The 14,633-nt window shown below is 36.1% G+C and overlaps 1 protein-coding gene and 1 long non-coding RNA gene across 2 annotated transcripts in view; both read left to right on the forward strand.

Moving 5' to 3' along the window:
* Positions 1–1,206: 1,206 nt before the first annotated feature.
* camk4 (calcium/calmodulin-dependent protein kinase IV) overlaps positions 1,207–14,633 on the forward strand; it is a 61,971-nt gene continuing 48,544 nt past the window's right edge. The window contains exons 1-2 of the mRNA XM_082171490.1: positions 1,207–1,361; positions 1,463–1,609. Of these exons, the coding sequence (XP_082027616.1) occupies positions 1,500–1,609 (110 nt within the window). The 5' untranslated portion in view covers positions 1,207–1,361; positions 1,463–1,499. The remainder of the gene's footprint in view (positions 1,362–1,462; positions 1,610–14,633) is intronic.
* LOC309499990 lies at positions 1,623–14,062 on the forward strand. The gene is made up of 2 exons (XR_014206418.1): positions 1,623–3,368; positions 3,422–14,062. It is a non-coding gene; the product is annotated as an uncharacterized lncRNA (long non-coding RNA).

The following is a 14,633-nucleotide window of genomic DNA, read 5'->3' on the forward strand; positions in this document are numbered from 1 at the left end:
TGTTTAATTAATGCCCATGAAAAAAAGTTTAGTGCATCAAATCTTATTGGACTTCATTTGACTTAATGCTAAATATGATTTCTTAATTGGGGCAGTGTGTTCATTTTATGGAATTTTGTCAGTAATTTTTAAGGCTTCTATGTCTTGTATTTTTTATTATTTATGTATTAAATATAATAATTCATAGCAATCTATAAAAATGTGATGAATAATGAAAGCACTTTATCAATATACATTCCATACTAATCCATATAGGGAAGACGCCTGACAAGACGACAAAATGTTGCTGTCACTTAGTAGGCTACTTTTACTAACTAATACTAGCACTAACTAATATTGGTTTATAGCTATTTGCTAAAAAAAAAAAAAATTATATTAAACAATAAAAAAAGATTAATTGACTTAAATCAACAGCATTGAACCAGACCAATGTAGTAAACACTAACTAAACCCCGGTTTCACAGACAAGGCTTAAGCCATAGTCCCAGACTAAAATGCATGTTTGAGCTGTTTTAACTGAAAGCAACTTGTGCTTACATATCTTAAAATATGTCAGATGCAAACCAGTAATATTTTTTTTTCGAAGGCTCGAATTTGGGAGAATGGGACACACATTTGAAACTTTTTCATGGAAAGTGCTACATTAGATTTTGGAATACATTGGAATACAATATGTTTTTATTGTTATATAGTGCTAAATAAGCGTTTGCCCCCTTATCAATATAGCCTAGGGCTAGGCACCCGTGCAGTGTTGCTATGGTTACCTCAGCGATCTGTTCGCGAGCAGATATTTAGCGCCCTCTTTTCATATTTTTAGTTTCAGAAAACGTTGCTTCAAAAACGCAGTAAAAAAAAAACAACAACAAAAAAAACAAACATTTAATCTGTAAATAAAATAAGAGGTCTGATTTGGGGTGAAATAACCATTTTTCATTTCATGGCAGACTTCATTAGATTCACCCAGCTAGGGTAGATTCACCCAGCCTATTGAAATCTGCCAATTATTCATTATATAGACAGAAAGGTGTCGTTTGTAAAATAAATAAATAAATAAATAAAAAACCTTGGATGAAATCGATATGTTTAAATATAACTATCTGCCATTGATATCTAACTTCAAAAAATATACCGGAGTAGTGTTATGTAATATGTGACGTCCATTGAATCCAGGTAAATATCTCGCTCACACACACACACACACACACACACACACACACACACCCTCAGCGCCCTACATAGGCGACAGTAAGACCCAGTGGAAGCCGCGCGCGCCCCGTTCAGAGAGAGCGACATGACAACCGCGATCAACTGACGATACACATTCACGGCCACTCAGCGCACCTCACCAACACACATTGCAGGTAATGGCAAACTCTTTCGAAAATCATGTATATCATTTGCCTCTCTAGATTGTGTGCCCGCTTTTACCACGCCATTTCTTGACGTTGTTGTTTCTGTACAGGTCGGCGCTGCGCTGATAGTGAACTAAAGCGCTGGAGATGCTGAAAGTGACAATGCCCGCCTCTAGAGCCGCTCCTGAATACTGGATCGATGGATCCAAAAAAGAGACGCTGGCGGACTTCTATGAGCTGGAGTCTGAATTGGGACGGTAAGTGGAAGTGCAGCAGTAGGCTAATGTGCAATTGAGGTTTGGGGGTAGATGTGGTGCATCTTTGAAAATAAGCAGCTTTTCAAACCCTTATCAAAGACAATATTCATTTCTTGGACCCCTAACAAAATATAGGCTGCCAGAATATGTGTGTCGCGGCCGGTGGCAGATGTTGGTTTATAGTTATTATGAACTAACTTAAATTTCTTATAAATATTAGACTAGATTTTTGTTGTTCTTGACAAAATAGCCTATTTTATAGTAATTTTGGTCACAATGTTGAATAGTTGAGCTTGACAAACGCAGTCAACACTGAAAATGTGTGTACAATTTCTTGTTGCAATCAATGAGACCAGTATCTAATCTATCTAATAGGTCACTCAAAGAATGTGGTATTTGTGTAGCCTTTTTATTGTAGCGTTCATGGAAATAGAATTTGACCTAAATTTAGCTGTCATTTTGAAATATAGGCATTGATACACCTATATTATGTTACTTTACAGGTATTGATACACTTCCTTGAATTAAATGTGAATGGCCTATTTGCTTATCTTTCTTGCAGCAATTTTGGTAATAGTGTTGAGCTTGACGATTACAGTCAACAATACAACATTTTGTCAAAATTGACAAGACAAGTATAACATATCTAATAGTTCTCACTCCAAAAAACGAGGGCTTTGTGTCTTTTGTTAACCAGGGTTTTAACCAAAATGTTGGTGTTTGCTGTCACTAGTGGTTAACTGTTTGGAAATGTTGGTTTATAGGTATTTGATACTTTTTTTCTTTTTTTTTCCCCCTTGTATTAAAAAATTTTATATAAATAAATATAAATAATTTTGGTAACAGCGCATTGAGCCAGACCAATGTATTCAACCCTAAAAGTTTTATAAACCATCGAATTTACTGCTTTAAAAAACCATCACCAATTTGGGACAATGGGACACAAATTTGTACCATTTTCATGTAAAGTGCTACATTAAAAATTGTATTGCAAAATCCTGAATCTGAATCTAATTTGACAGAAATATCATGTGTTTTATTGTCAGGCTTTAACTCTTCTCTTTATTTGTGTTGAGATCTGAATATTTAGGATATATGGATTTAACACAAATTCTATTCTTTCTCAGGCAGGGCATTTATTGATCGTCATCATGAATTCATGTACACGAGGAAGACATTAGCAGTCCGTTGAAATGTTTCATTGAGACTCATGGGAAAAGTGACATCATTAGAAAAACGAATCATTAGTCTAAGACAGGAGTCATTAGTCTAGACTAAACCTGAGTGGTGTTTACATTGCCACCTATTCATTTGTCTCCAGGCAATAAATATAATAGGATAGGACATCCTCTAAGTACAAAGTGTTTCCAAGACACTGATTCTGAAACATTTGGTATCATTAAATCAGCAGAACTTCATAGTGTACTTTTTTTTTTTTTTTGGCAGGCAACATAGGACAAGATGCTTCCTTAACAACTATTGAAACCACTTACTTCCTTAACAACTATTCACCCAAAAATGAAAATTATGTCTTCAATTACAAACCCTCATGTCGTTCCAAACCTATTACCACTTACTTCCTTAACAACTATTCACCCAAAAATGAAAATTCTGACATCAATTACTCACCCTCATGTTGTTCCAAACCCATAAGACTTTTGTTTATCTTCGAAACACAAATGAAGATATTTTTTAATGAAATCTGAGCAATTTCTGTCCCCACTTCTACCACTGAGATGCTTCAAAAAGAACCAATGAGGTTAATTTTCGTGTGTTACGCAGCATGTTTGAGCTTCCATGAGAACCAATGAGGTTAATTTTCGTGTGTTACGCAGCATGTTTGAGCTTCCATGAGAACCAATGAGGTTCATTATTGTGTTACGCAGCACGTTTAGGCTTCCAGAAGAGGTTTGTTCTCACGTGTCAAACAGGTTCGGTTGAGCTTCTGTGTATGTTCGCTGATCAATGTTTAAATGTGAATGAAAGCCTACATTCAATCTGTTAATCATATAAAGCGACCAAGTCTCTTAAGACAATTTGGACTAAACCGCTAAATTCATATGGATTAGTTTTACGATCTCTTTATGAACTTTTTGAAGCGTTGCGTTGCTGCCAACAGAGGGACATAAAGCTCTCAGATTTCATCAAAAAGATCTCCATTTGTGTTCCAAAGATGAACAAAAGTCATACAGGTTTGGAACAACATGAAAGTGAGTAATTGATGACAGAATTTTCATATTTGGGTGAACTAACCCTTTAAATATATATATATATATATATATATATATTTATGTTTATTTATATATTTTGTAAAATTATTTGAAAAGTTGTTCTTCCAGTTGCTCTTGTTACTTCCAAATTCATGTACCATGGTACACATAATATTGCAATTTAAACCTGTTTGCAAAAAAAGTACCATGCATGATCTTACCATGATTTTTGGACACCATGCTAATATAATTTTTTTATTTCTAAGACACATCTAAAAAATATATATATATATTTGCATGTTGTCCAAAAATCATGAATCATGCATGGTACTTTTTTGCGAACAGGTTTAAATAGCAATATCATTATGAATAGGATACCATAGTATTTAGAAGTTTTTGATTTTTTAAATATCAGAAATATAACATTATTTGTTTGTGCTGAACCCAAATTGTCTTGGATAATCAGATTGTGGTGTTTCAGCCTCTCTGGACTGGGCACAGCAGTGCGTAGGAGGGGGAACATTCATCGATCTTTGACGGGTTGGCAAATGAATTGTTGCTGAATGCCCATAAATTGTATTTCTCTATGTAACAATGGCTGCTCCACACACCATACTACTAAATCAGCCAAGATGAGAGCTACAGTCTGTACTTTCTAGACACTTGGAGAGACCTGGGCCACAGTCCAAATGGAAATGGACGCTTAGTTCCTTTAAAGGAGCATGAATACTGTAAGTGCCTTACTGGACAAATTCTATAGTAAAACAATATTTTTCCACTGAATGAAAATATGTATCCTACAATTTTTTTTAGCTTTTGCTTTGTTTTTCAGAACATAAAAATGACATTTGGTGAAAATGAATAAGGCCTAATTATAAAGCTGTTGTGAGGTTTTATGGCAGATGCTGAACATTCGCAATCAAGGTGTCTAATTTGAGGAACGGAAACCCAGCGCATGAACGTATTACAGCACAACACCCGCATATGGAGCTGGTACAGCCTGCGGAAGCAAGACAAATGGATTTTGCCATCCGCTCAGCTGAGAGTGATGCTTATCTCCAGGCACTTAAAGATAAATTCAGTTAATGCAATTAATCTTGGAAGAAAAGAATCACATGCATCTGTGCTGACGGGGGTAATATATCTGTTAATGTGATTACTCACCGGACAGCGCTGAGGCACAACATTACAAATGATCCCAGATTTGTACATTTTCTGGAAAATATGTGAGTGGTTCTTGCCTGTGCAAAAAATCACTGGCTAGATGCTAGTGGTTTCCCAGGGATTGCTAGTAACATGGTAGTACCTTGGGACTTTTTGTATGTGTATTGCTATGGTATTTTGTGTGTTTTTGCCAATTTCTGTGCGGTTGTTCGGGTGTTCTGGATGGTTGTTAGAGCGTTGCTAGAATATTATAGTTGGTTACTTACTGGTCTAAAGGGCCCACTCCAAATCTTTGTGATATTCTGGTCCCTACATAGGGGTCCCTCCATCCATGCAATTGATAAAAAAAAATAATAATCTGATTAATTTTTTTCTGACTGCTAGGTGAAAACTGTATGTCTGATTTTAAACTATCATTCATTTTGCATAAATAGTCCTGCACTTGTGCTGAAGTTTAATAATTAGGGTTATGAGTTTGTTGAAATCGATAGCCCTAAATATAAGCAATAGTGATGTTTTCCTTAAAGATATAGAACAGCTAAACCTGAAAATTTGGAACATGAATTTTTTTTTTAAAGAATGTTTTTAGTATTTTGGTCTATATTGAAAGTCAGTGGGGTCGAAAACAAAAACATTGAACCATTGTTATTTTAGTATTATTTATATTCTAAGACAGTTTTAATAGTATTTTGAAAGAGCTTTAAAAAAATTATACACATATACATACATCATTTTAATTGTAGTTTTTAAGTTTTAGTAATTTATCTATGTTGATCGATTGCTTCTGTCTGCCTTGCTGCTGAGTGGTTTGCGTCTGTATGCTCCGTATAGCTTTCTGTTTTGAATCTTTATTTACTATCATTCCTTGTTGTTTATATTGCTAAATATAACTTACTCATCACCACACATTAACCTGACATCGTTAGCTTCAATCTAAATCGTTATCGCTAGCACAACACGCTAGTAATTCGCTAGCCTGTTAACTTCCGTCTTTATTTATTTATTATTCTCTTGCGCCTTTTACGAGTCCATCAAACAACTGTGGTAAGTAAGATCAGTCAACAAACATTACTTATTGTCACTTGCACTTCGTGCCACATGTAGCATAGCCTTCTCTGTCAGCACTAAAGGATTTACATGTGGTAACTGCAGGGAGATAGTCAGGCTGACGGAGAAGATTTCAGAACTAGAGACACGCATCCAAACTTTAATCGAGGATAGGAAGAGTGCAAGGGCTTTAGATACTGCTTTGGATGCAACTAGCTTAGTGAACTCTGTACATTGTTCGGTTCCAGCTGTAGAGCCAGTGCAGTAGGGCAACTGGGTGACTGTGAGACGCTGTAGTCGTGAGACGCTATAGTCGCGGGACAAAACACAGCTCTTCCGTTCCGATTACCATAACAAATAGATTCTCCCCACTCAGTGAAACACCCACTGTGAATCCTGTTGAATGTTCCCTAGTAATTGGCGTTTATATTACATGAAATGTGAAAATAGAGGCACCAGCCACCATAGTCACATGTTTGCCAGGAGCCAGAGCGCCTGACATCAAAGCAAATTTAAAAGTGCTGGCTAATGCTAATCGTAAATTCTTTACGATTATTATTCACGTCGGCACTAATGATGTTCGACTTCGCCAGTCGGAGATCACTAAAATTAACGTTAAAGAGGTGTGTGAACTCGCAAGTACGATGTCAGGCACTGTAATTTGCTCTGGCCCCCTTCCTGTTAGCAGAAGTGATGAGATACTTAGCAGACTATCCTCACTCAATGGCTGGCTGTCTAAGTGGTGTCCGCAAAAGAATATAGAATGCATAGACAATTGGAAAAGTTTTTGGGGCAGACCTGACCTGTTGAAAAGAGATGGTATTCATCCCTTCTGGGATGGTGCTGCTCTTCTCTCTAGTAATATGGCACATAGTCTTAGAGCTCAAACATGACAATCTGGGGCTCAGGTCAGGAAGCAGACAGACTGGCTAAACCGACCATCTGCTAGCTGTCTCACGTCACTGAGGTCAGATAAATTGCATCACATAGAGACTCTTTCTCCTAGTTATCATCATACAGAGACTGTGTCTGTTCCCTGAATTAGGAAATACAAAAAACTTCCAAACCCATTTAAAGGTAATAATTTGATTGATGTTCAACAAATAAAAAACAGATATAATACAGATGAACAAATGATAAAGCTCGGGTTGCTGAATATTCGATCCCTTACTTCAAAAGCACTTATCGCTAATGATATGATTACAGATTATTACCTAGATGTGCTGTGTTTGACAGAAACTTGGCTAAAACCAAACGATTACATTACTTTAAATGAGTCCACCCCCCAAGATTAATGTTATAAACATGAATCTCGTTTGAAAGGAAAAGGGGTGGTGTTGCTGAAATTTATACTAATATCTTCAGAATTACTAAGAAGTCTAGTTTCAAATATAATTATTTTGAAGTGTTGGTGTTTAATGTAACACTATCTAGTGTAAATGATAAATCACGTTTGAGATTTGTGCTGGCTACTGTATACAGGCCACCAGGGCACCATACAGACTTTATCAAAGAATTAGCTGACTTTCTATCAGAGTTAGTATAAAGTCCTAATTGTTGTTGACTTTAATATACATGTAGATAACGAAAAAGATGCATTGGGATTGGCATTTAAAGACATTCTGAACTCTATTGGAGTTAGACAACACGTGTCAGAACCTACTCATTGTCGTAATCATACTCTAGATCTAATATTATCACATGGAATCAATGTTGATGCCGTTGAAATTCTACAGCAGAGCGATGACATCTCAGATCATTATCTAGTCTCGTGTATACTTCTTTTAGCCAAGGCTGCAAAGCCAGCACTTTAGACACAATTGCTCCGTTGGGAAATAGTCCAACGCCGTGGTACAACGAGCACACTCAGGCCCTTAAGAGAGCAGCCAGAAAAATGGAGCGCAACTGGAAGAAAACAAAACTAGAGGTATTTCACATTTCATGGAAAGAGAGCACAATTGCATAGAGGCCTTAAAAGCTGCTAGATCTGCTTATTTTTCAACCCTATTAGAAGAAAATAAAGAAAACCCTAGTTAAAACAGTGGCTAAACTAAATAAATAAAGCTTCAAGCCCAGATGTTTCTAAGCAGCACAGCAGTAATGACTTTATGAACTTCTTTACTTACAAGATTGATAATATCAGGGAGAAAATTATAACTATGCAACTGTCTACTACTAGTATTGCATCAGGCAGTGCATTGTAGTCCCCTTGAAGAACATTTTTATTCATTCATTGCTATAGGAGAGGAAGAATTTACTTAACTTGTTAAATCATCTAAATCGGCTATAATTATACCCTATACCGACTAAGCTATTGAAAGAGATGCTTCCAGAGGTCATAGATCCTCTTCTTAATATCATTAATTCATCTTTGTCATTAGGATACGTACCAAAAACTTTTAAGCTGGCTATGATTAAACCGCTTGTTAAAAAAACGCAACTTGATCCTACAGAATTAGTCAATTACAGGCCGATCTTGAATCTACCTTTTCTGTCAAAGATACTAGAAAAGGCAGTATCCTTAAAACTATGTTCCTTTTTTAGAAAGAATTTTCAATCAGGATTTAGACCGTACCATAGTACTGAGACAGCTCTCATTATAGTCACAAATGATTTGCTCTTATCATCCGATCGTGGTTGTATCTCTCTATTAGTGTTACTCGATCTTAGTGCTGCATTTGATACTATCGACCACAACATTCTTTTAAATAGACTCAGAAATTATGTTGGCATTAGTGGAATTGCATTAGCATGGTTTAAATCATACTCATCTGACCTTTATCAGTTTATAGCAGTAAATGAAGAAATGTCTTATCGATCAAAAGTTCAGTATGGCGTACCACAAGGCTCAGTACTTGGACCGTTGCTGTTCACTCTGTACATGCTACCTTTAGGAGATATCATTAGGAAGCATGGCATTAGTTTTCACTGTTATGCTGATGATACTCAGCTCTATATTTCTTCACGCCCTGACGAAATACCCCTTACCAATTCACAAAATGAATGGAATGCATAGCTGATATAAAAAAAAAAAACTGGATGACTAGTAATTTCCTACTACTTAATTCTGAAAAAAACAGAGATTCTAATTATTGGACAAAAAACGTCCTCACGTAATAGCCTAGAATACTGTCTAACACTTGATGGCTGCTCTGTCAAGTCTTCGTCGTCGGTTAGGAACCTGGGTGTGCTCTTTGATACTAATCTTTCATTTGAAAGTCAAGTGTCTAGTATCTGTAAAACTGCATTTTTCCATCTTAAAAATATATCTAAATTACATCATATGCTCTCAATGACAAATACGGAACAATTAGTTGATGCGTTCATGACATCAATGCTAGATTATTGTAATGCTATTATGGGTGGTTGCCTTGCACGCTTAATAAATAAACTACAGTTAGTCCAAAACACAGCAGCTAGAGTTCTTACCAGAACCAGGAAGTATGACCATATTAGCCCAGTTCTGTCAACACTGCATTGGCTCCCTATTAAACATCGTATACATTTTAAAATATTGCTGATTACTTACAAAGCACTAAATGATTTAGCTCCCCAGTACTTGAGCAAGCTCTTAACGCATTATAGTCCTTCACGTCTATTGTGATCTCAAAATTCCGGCCAGTTGATAATACCTAGAATATCAAAATCGACTGCTGGCGGTAGATCCTTTTCCTATTTAGCACCAAAACTCTGGAACAGTCTTCCTAACATTGTCCGGGAAGCAGACACACTCTGTCAGTTCAAATCTTGACTAAAAACACATATCTTTGGCCTATGTGTATTATACACATAACACATTATAGACTTCTATAATTCAATGTTAGGCTGCATAGTTTAGGTCAGCCGGAACCGGGAACACTTCCCATAAATCCTGATGTACTTGTTACATTATAAGAATGATGGCGTCTACTCTAATATTAGTCTCTCTATTTATCCCGTGGTTTACCCCAGTCCGCCAGATCCAGGCTGTATCCATATCTGATGAAGGACCTGCGCCTGAACACGACGACAACGCAGTCCTGAAGTGTCAACTAGGATCTCCCCTGTGAAGGCCTCCTTCCCTTGCCTTTACCTCTGTACAGATAAAACATTGTCGTTGTCCGCTTAGCCATTTTGTGACTCTGCGGACGCGATAAATAATTCTGTATTATACATTTTTAAGGCCAGACAAGTATTTTGTTGAGGGTTGATTTGTAAAGAAAGACTACACGCCTGCACACATATATATTCAAACGCGCATACCTATGGACTGAACACGTGATGCGAATGTGCGCAACGTCAGTGTTTGCGCAGAGATAACTGATAATCGTTTGCACCTTGGAACCTATTTCCGGGAGTGCGTTCTCGAGCCACCAGGCACTGTTTTGTGCGGATGGGCGGCCGGAGCGCGTTGAGGGTTTTCTGTTAGAACGGTGTTGTGTTAGCGGCCCCTAAGTTTATTATAACTAATGATCTTCGCAACAGAAGTGAATCAATCAATCAAAACCAACTTTAGCTGGACAATAACTTTATCCTAGAGCTGCTGTAAAGCCAAAACAATCTGTTACTGTAATTTCCTTTTATCACTGTAAAGCTGCTTTGAAACAATTCATATTGTAAAAAGTGCTATATAAATGAAGGTGACTTGACTTGACTATGTACTTTATCATTTGTATTAGTTTTTTTTAATTTACATTTCTATATAGTGCCTTGTATTATTTATTTTTTCACTTTTTGTTTTAGAAATCTAAGTTTCTTCAACTTATTTCAGTTAGCTGAAATAGATGATATTGGCAGCATTTCTGATTTTCACGTTTCTTTTTTTATTTTATTTTATTACCAAAAACCCCTTTTAATGGTTTAAGTTTTAGTTTAACAACACTGCATTGCAACGGTGAATGTGATTAGGTACAACATATTCTTGGATCAACATCTTTATTAATGCTGGAACAACATTCCAATCAGCCAATCAGATTTGAGGGACAAGTTTACAGTTAATGTCAAGTTTAGGCTTACAACCAGGGTAGGTTCTTCTACATCATTTCCCTCTGATTTTAGGGATAAGTTATGAGTACGGTTAGGTTTAGGACTAGGAGTAGGAATAGGATTAGGGCTAAGTTTTCGGACAGGAATGCATTGCATTGCAACCCATTGACTTGCATTCATTTTATAGACAAAAAACACTGAGATAAATATCTTATTTTGTGTGCGACAGAATAAAGAAATGCCATACGTCTGGAATGACATGAGGGTGAACTATTCCTAGTAATATTTGTGCTTTGGACTAAGATCTAAGCTGGATCTCCAGAAAAGAATGCCATGAATAGAGGTTTAAAGTAGTTCATACATTAGCATTATCAGCTCACTGTTGGCCATGGGCATAGATGCTGGACTCTTGTAAATGGGGCCAGATGCAAACCGCCCAGATCCTAAAGAAGGCAGAGCGAGCTGAATAATGAAGCCTACCACACTCCCTAGAGAGCTACTCTTCCTCCCTCTCACACTCACACTCACTCTCTCTCTCAGTCTCTGCTGTGATTATATAATGCTTGGAAAGTAGAAAACAGAAACAGGAGCAGCTTGTGTAACATACACTTCCACACTGACTCAGCTGTGCATTAAGTGCACAGGAAAGCTACTGTTAAGAATCCATGTGATGGATGTGGTTACAGTAAGAAAGCCACATTCATCCAAAACATTATTTACAGTTATACACTATGAGTACTACCGTTAGATCAAGATTAAATTAGTAAACAATAGCCTATATTTTATGATTGCAAACCTTTTGCTTTAGCCTGGGAAAACCCAGACAACTTCCGGCAAATTTAGATTTGCTCTGCAAGTAGTCTGGCAAAGAGCTCATTCAAGCCCATTTCTAATCCGTCGAAATCGCGGCACCAATCAGAAACGTTGGGGCGGGCTTTACACAATCACGATCGCTCTGACTGGTTTTAGGTCTATCCAATTGCGCCCAGAGGCATTTGAGCGACGTCCGTTGGTGAAGCGCACCAACTTTTAAATACATTATTATATTAAAATTGCAAACACATGAGGACAGTCTCCATGAAAGACCCACTGGCAGATGAACGTGCTACTACATTTCTCTCCGAAACGGTAGGAAATTAAATTAGATTTAATAGAGGATTTTAACTGTGACATGATGATTGACAGGGCAGTTTACGTGACAGGATGCACGCGACAGATCCGTCCGATAAAGGTGCCGAAGTAGTATGTCCCAAAGCTTGCCTACTTTTTTGCTACACATTCAAAAGTAAATACCTTTTCTTCACAAAAAGAGTACATACTTTTATGGCGTAGCGTAACTTAGGCGAATTGGGACGCAGCATATGGCTTTACACGATGACGATCGCTCTGATTGGTTTTAGGTCTATCCAATTGTGCCCAGAGGCATTTGAGCGACGTCCGTTGGTGACGCCCCTTTGGAAATGAGTTATTAATGAAGCTTTGCCAGACCATAACTCAGTTACTACGGAGAATGGTCTGGTTTTAACCAGGCTACTTTTGCTTGGGACTTGTTTGAAATTCACCTGTAGGCCATGATGCACCTGAATTTAGTGGATAAAATTGAAAATGTAGTCCTATTTGAAGCAATAACGTTTCAGTAATTTTGCTATTGTAATATAGTCCTGGTTATGTGGTGTATTTTAGACTGACCGGAATGATGTGTTGAACATAGGCACTATCCATTTTATATAAAAAAAAAATGTTCACATGCCTTTTTTTAATTATGTTAGTTTTTTTTATTAAATGTAATATCTTTATAATGTTAATGATTTTTTTTTATAATGTTTTTTTTTATATGTTTTTATCAATACTGTATGTTTTAACTTTTTAATTATGTTCCTTGAGGTTCACTTATAATGTTAGTGAGAATCTGTGCCTCTTTAAGACTTGGCTAATGTTATAACATAAAACAGGTGTAAAAAGTAATCAAAAATTAAAATTGAAAAATTAAGTATTTAGCCAAAAACATAATTGAGTGAAAGTAAAAAAAAGTTACTTTAAATTGTACTAATTAAAAATAGAAGTAAAAAAAATAATAATAAAAGTTTCTTTTTTAAGCATTTCGAATTATTTTCTCCATGCGGTGGAAATGAATTGCATAAAATATTCTGTCAGACAGACACTGATAGATTTGGTTTAGGGGTAAAAACAAATAGTGTATAACGCAATAGTGCATATAGGTCAAAAACATCCATCTTGTGTATGTTTACATAGAACAACAAAGAACGAGGTAACAACCCGTAAATCTACCTTTGAAAGTCTGACAAACTAAATTGCTCAAAATGGATTGATGTGGACTTTAGGCTTTATAAGTCATATAGAATTAAAACACAATATGGACTTCTAGTCCACTTTTAGTGATGTGAGTTCATTCCTTCTGTCTGCAACAATAATGAAATGTCTTTAAATTGTTTCATTTTGTGGCATTTTGCATCCATATTTTTATATAATTTTTGAGAGCCTGATTACAAAAATAAAAGTCTCACCGTTAAAAGCCATGTCTCAATCAAACAATTATAATGTTCTCATTATAATTTTATTTAGCCTATATCCTTTTCAAAGTGATTCCAATCATATTTCAAGCAATTCAAAACCATCATGGCGAACAGTGTGCATCTGAAATGTCTCAGCTGAAGGAAATAATCTTTTATTTATCGGCATTAATGTAATGTAATGTTTCCTTATCGGACCGCTTACGATAACATCAGAAATGAACATATATCCGCCGATAACGATATGGTGGCCGATATATTGTGCATCCCTAATAAAAAACATTTAAAAGTGTCCATCACTATTTTTTTATATCAATTCTCATAACTTGCTGATTTTATTGTAATTCACAATGTAGATGACAATTACATTGACTAAACGATTTTTATGTAAAAAAATTAAGTAAAACCTAGTAAAAAGTCCAAATATTCTGATTAAATTGCACTTGAGTATAGTACAATTCCCCCAAAATTATACTTAATTATAGTAATCAAGTTGTTACTTAAGTATTGTACACTCCTGAAAATAAATAAATAAATAATTTTAAAATAAAAACAAAATAAAGCACTAAAATTATTAAATATTTTCTTTGTTGACGTGCATATCATGTGACCATTGACCAACATCAGACAACCATAAACATGCACTTTTTTTTTTTTTTGGTCAAATTATTGAAATATTAACTTAAAATCTCAGAGGTCAAAGGGTGTTTGGCTGATAAAAATAAGGTTGGGAATCCTTGACAAAAAGGTTTGAGAGGTAACTACACATTATTAGTTTTGGCCCTATAATTTGAATTCGAAAGACAGGGGCACTACTTGTGAAACGAGAACTGTCTTGGGTACAATGGGACGTCCGGTCACCCAACTTATGGGTGTTATAGAGCTAGTTTTTCTCAGTCATACCACGACTATTTGTCTGAATCCCATGTGCGAATAGCACATGTTATTACATTTTGTAAATGATCTAAAATTTCAATCATGTCAGACACATAGACACATGGTGCTGTAGTGTGCTAGTCTATGGATCAAGTACCCCTGATAGAGGCTGTATCATCACCTCATACGTGTTTCATAATGATCTGCCATAACTGGTGGATGAAGTTGTTT

This window comes from Leuciscus leuciscus, assembly GCF_965113295.1.
Source record: "Leuciscus leuciscus genome assembly, chromosome: 5".
Classification (NCBI taxonomy): domain Eukaryota; kingdom Metazoa; phylum Chordata; class Actinopteri; order Cypriniformes; family Leuciscidae; genus Leuciscus; species Leuciscus leuciscus.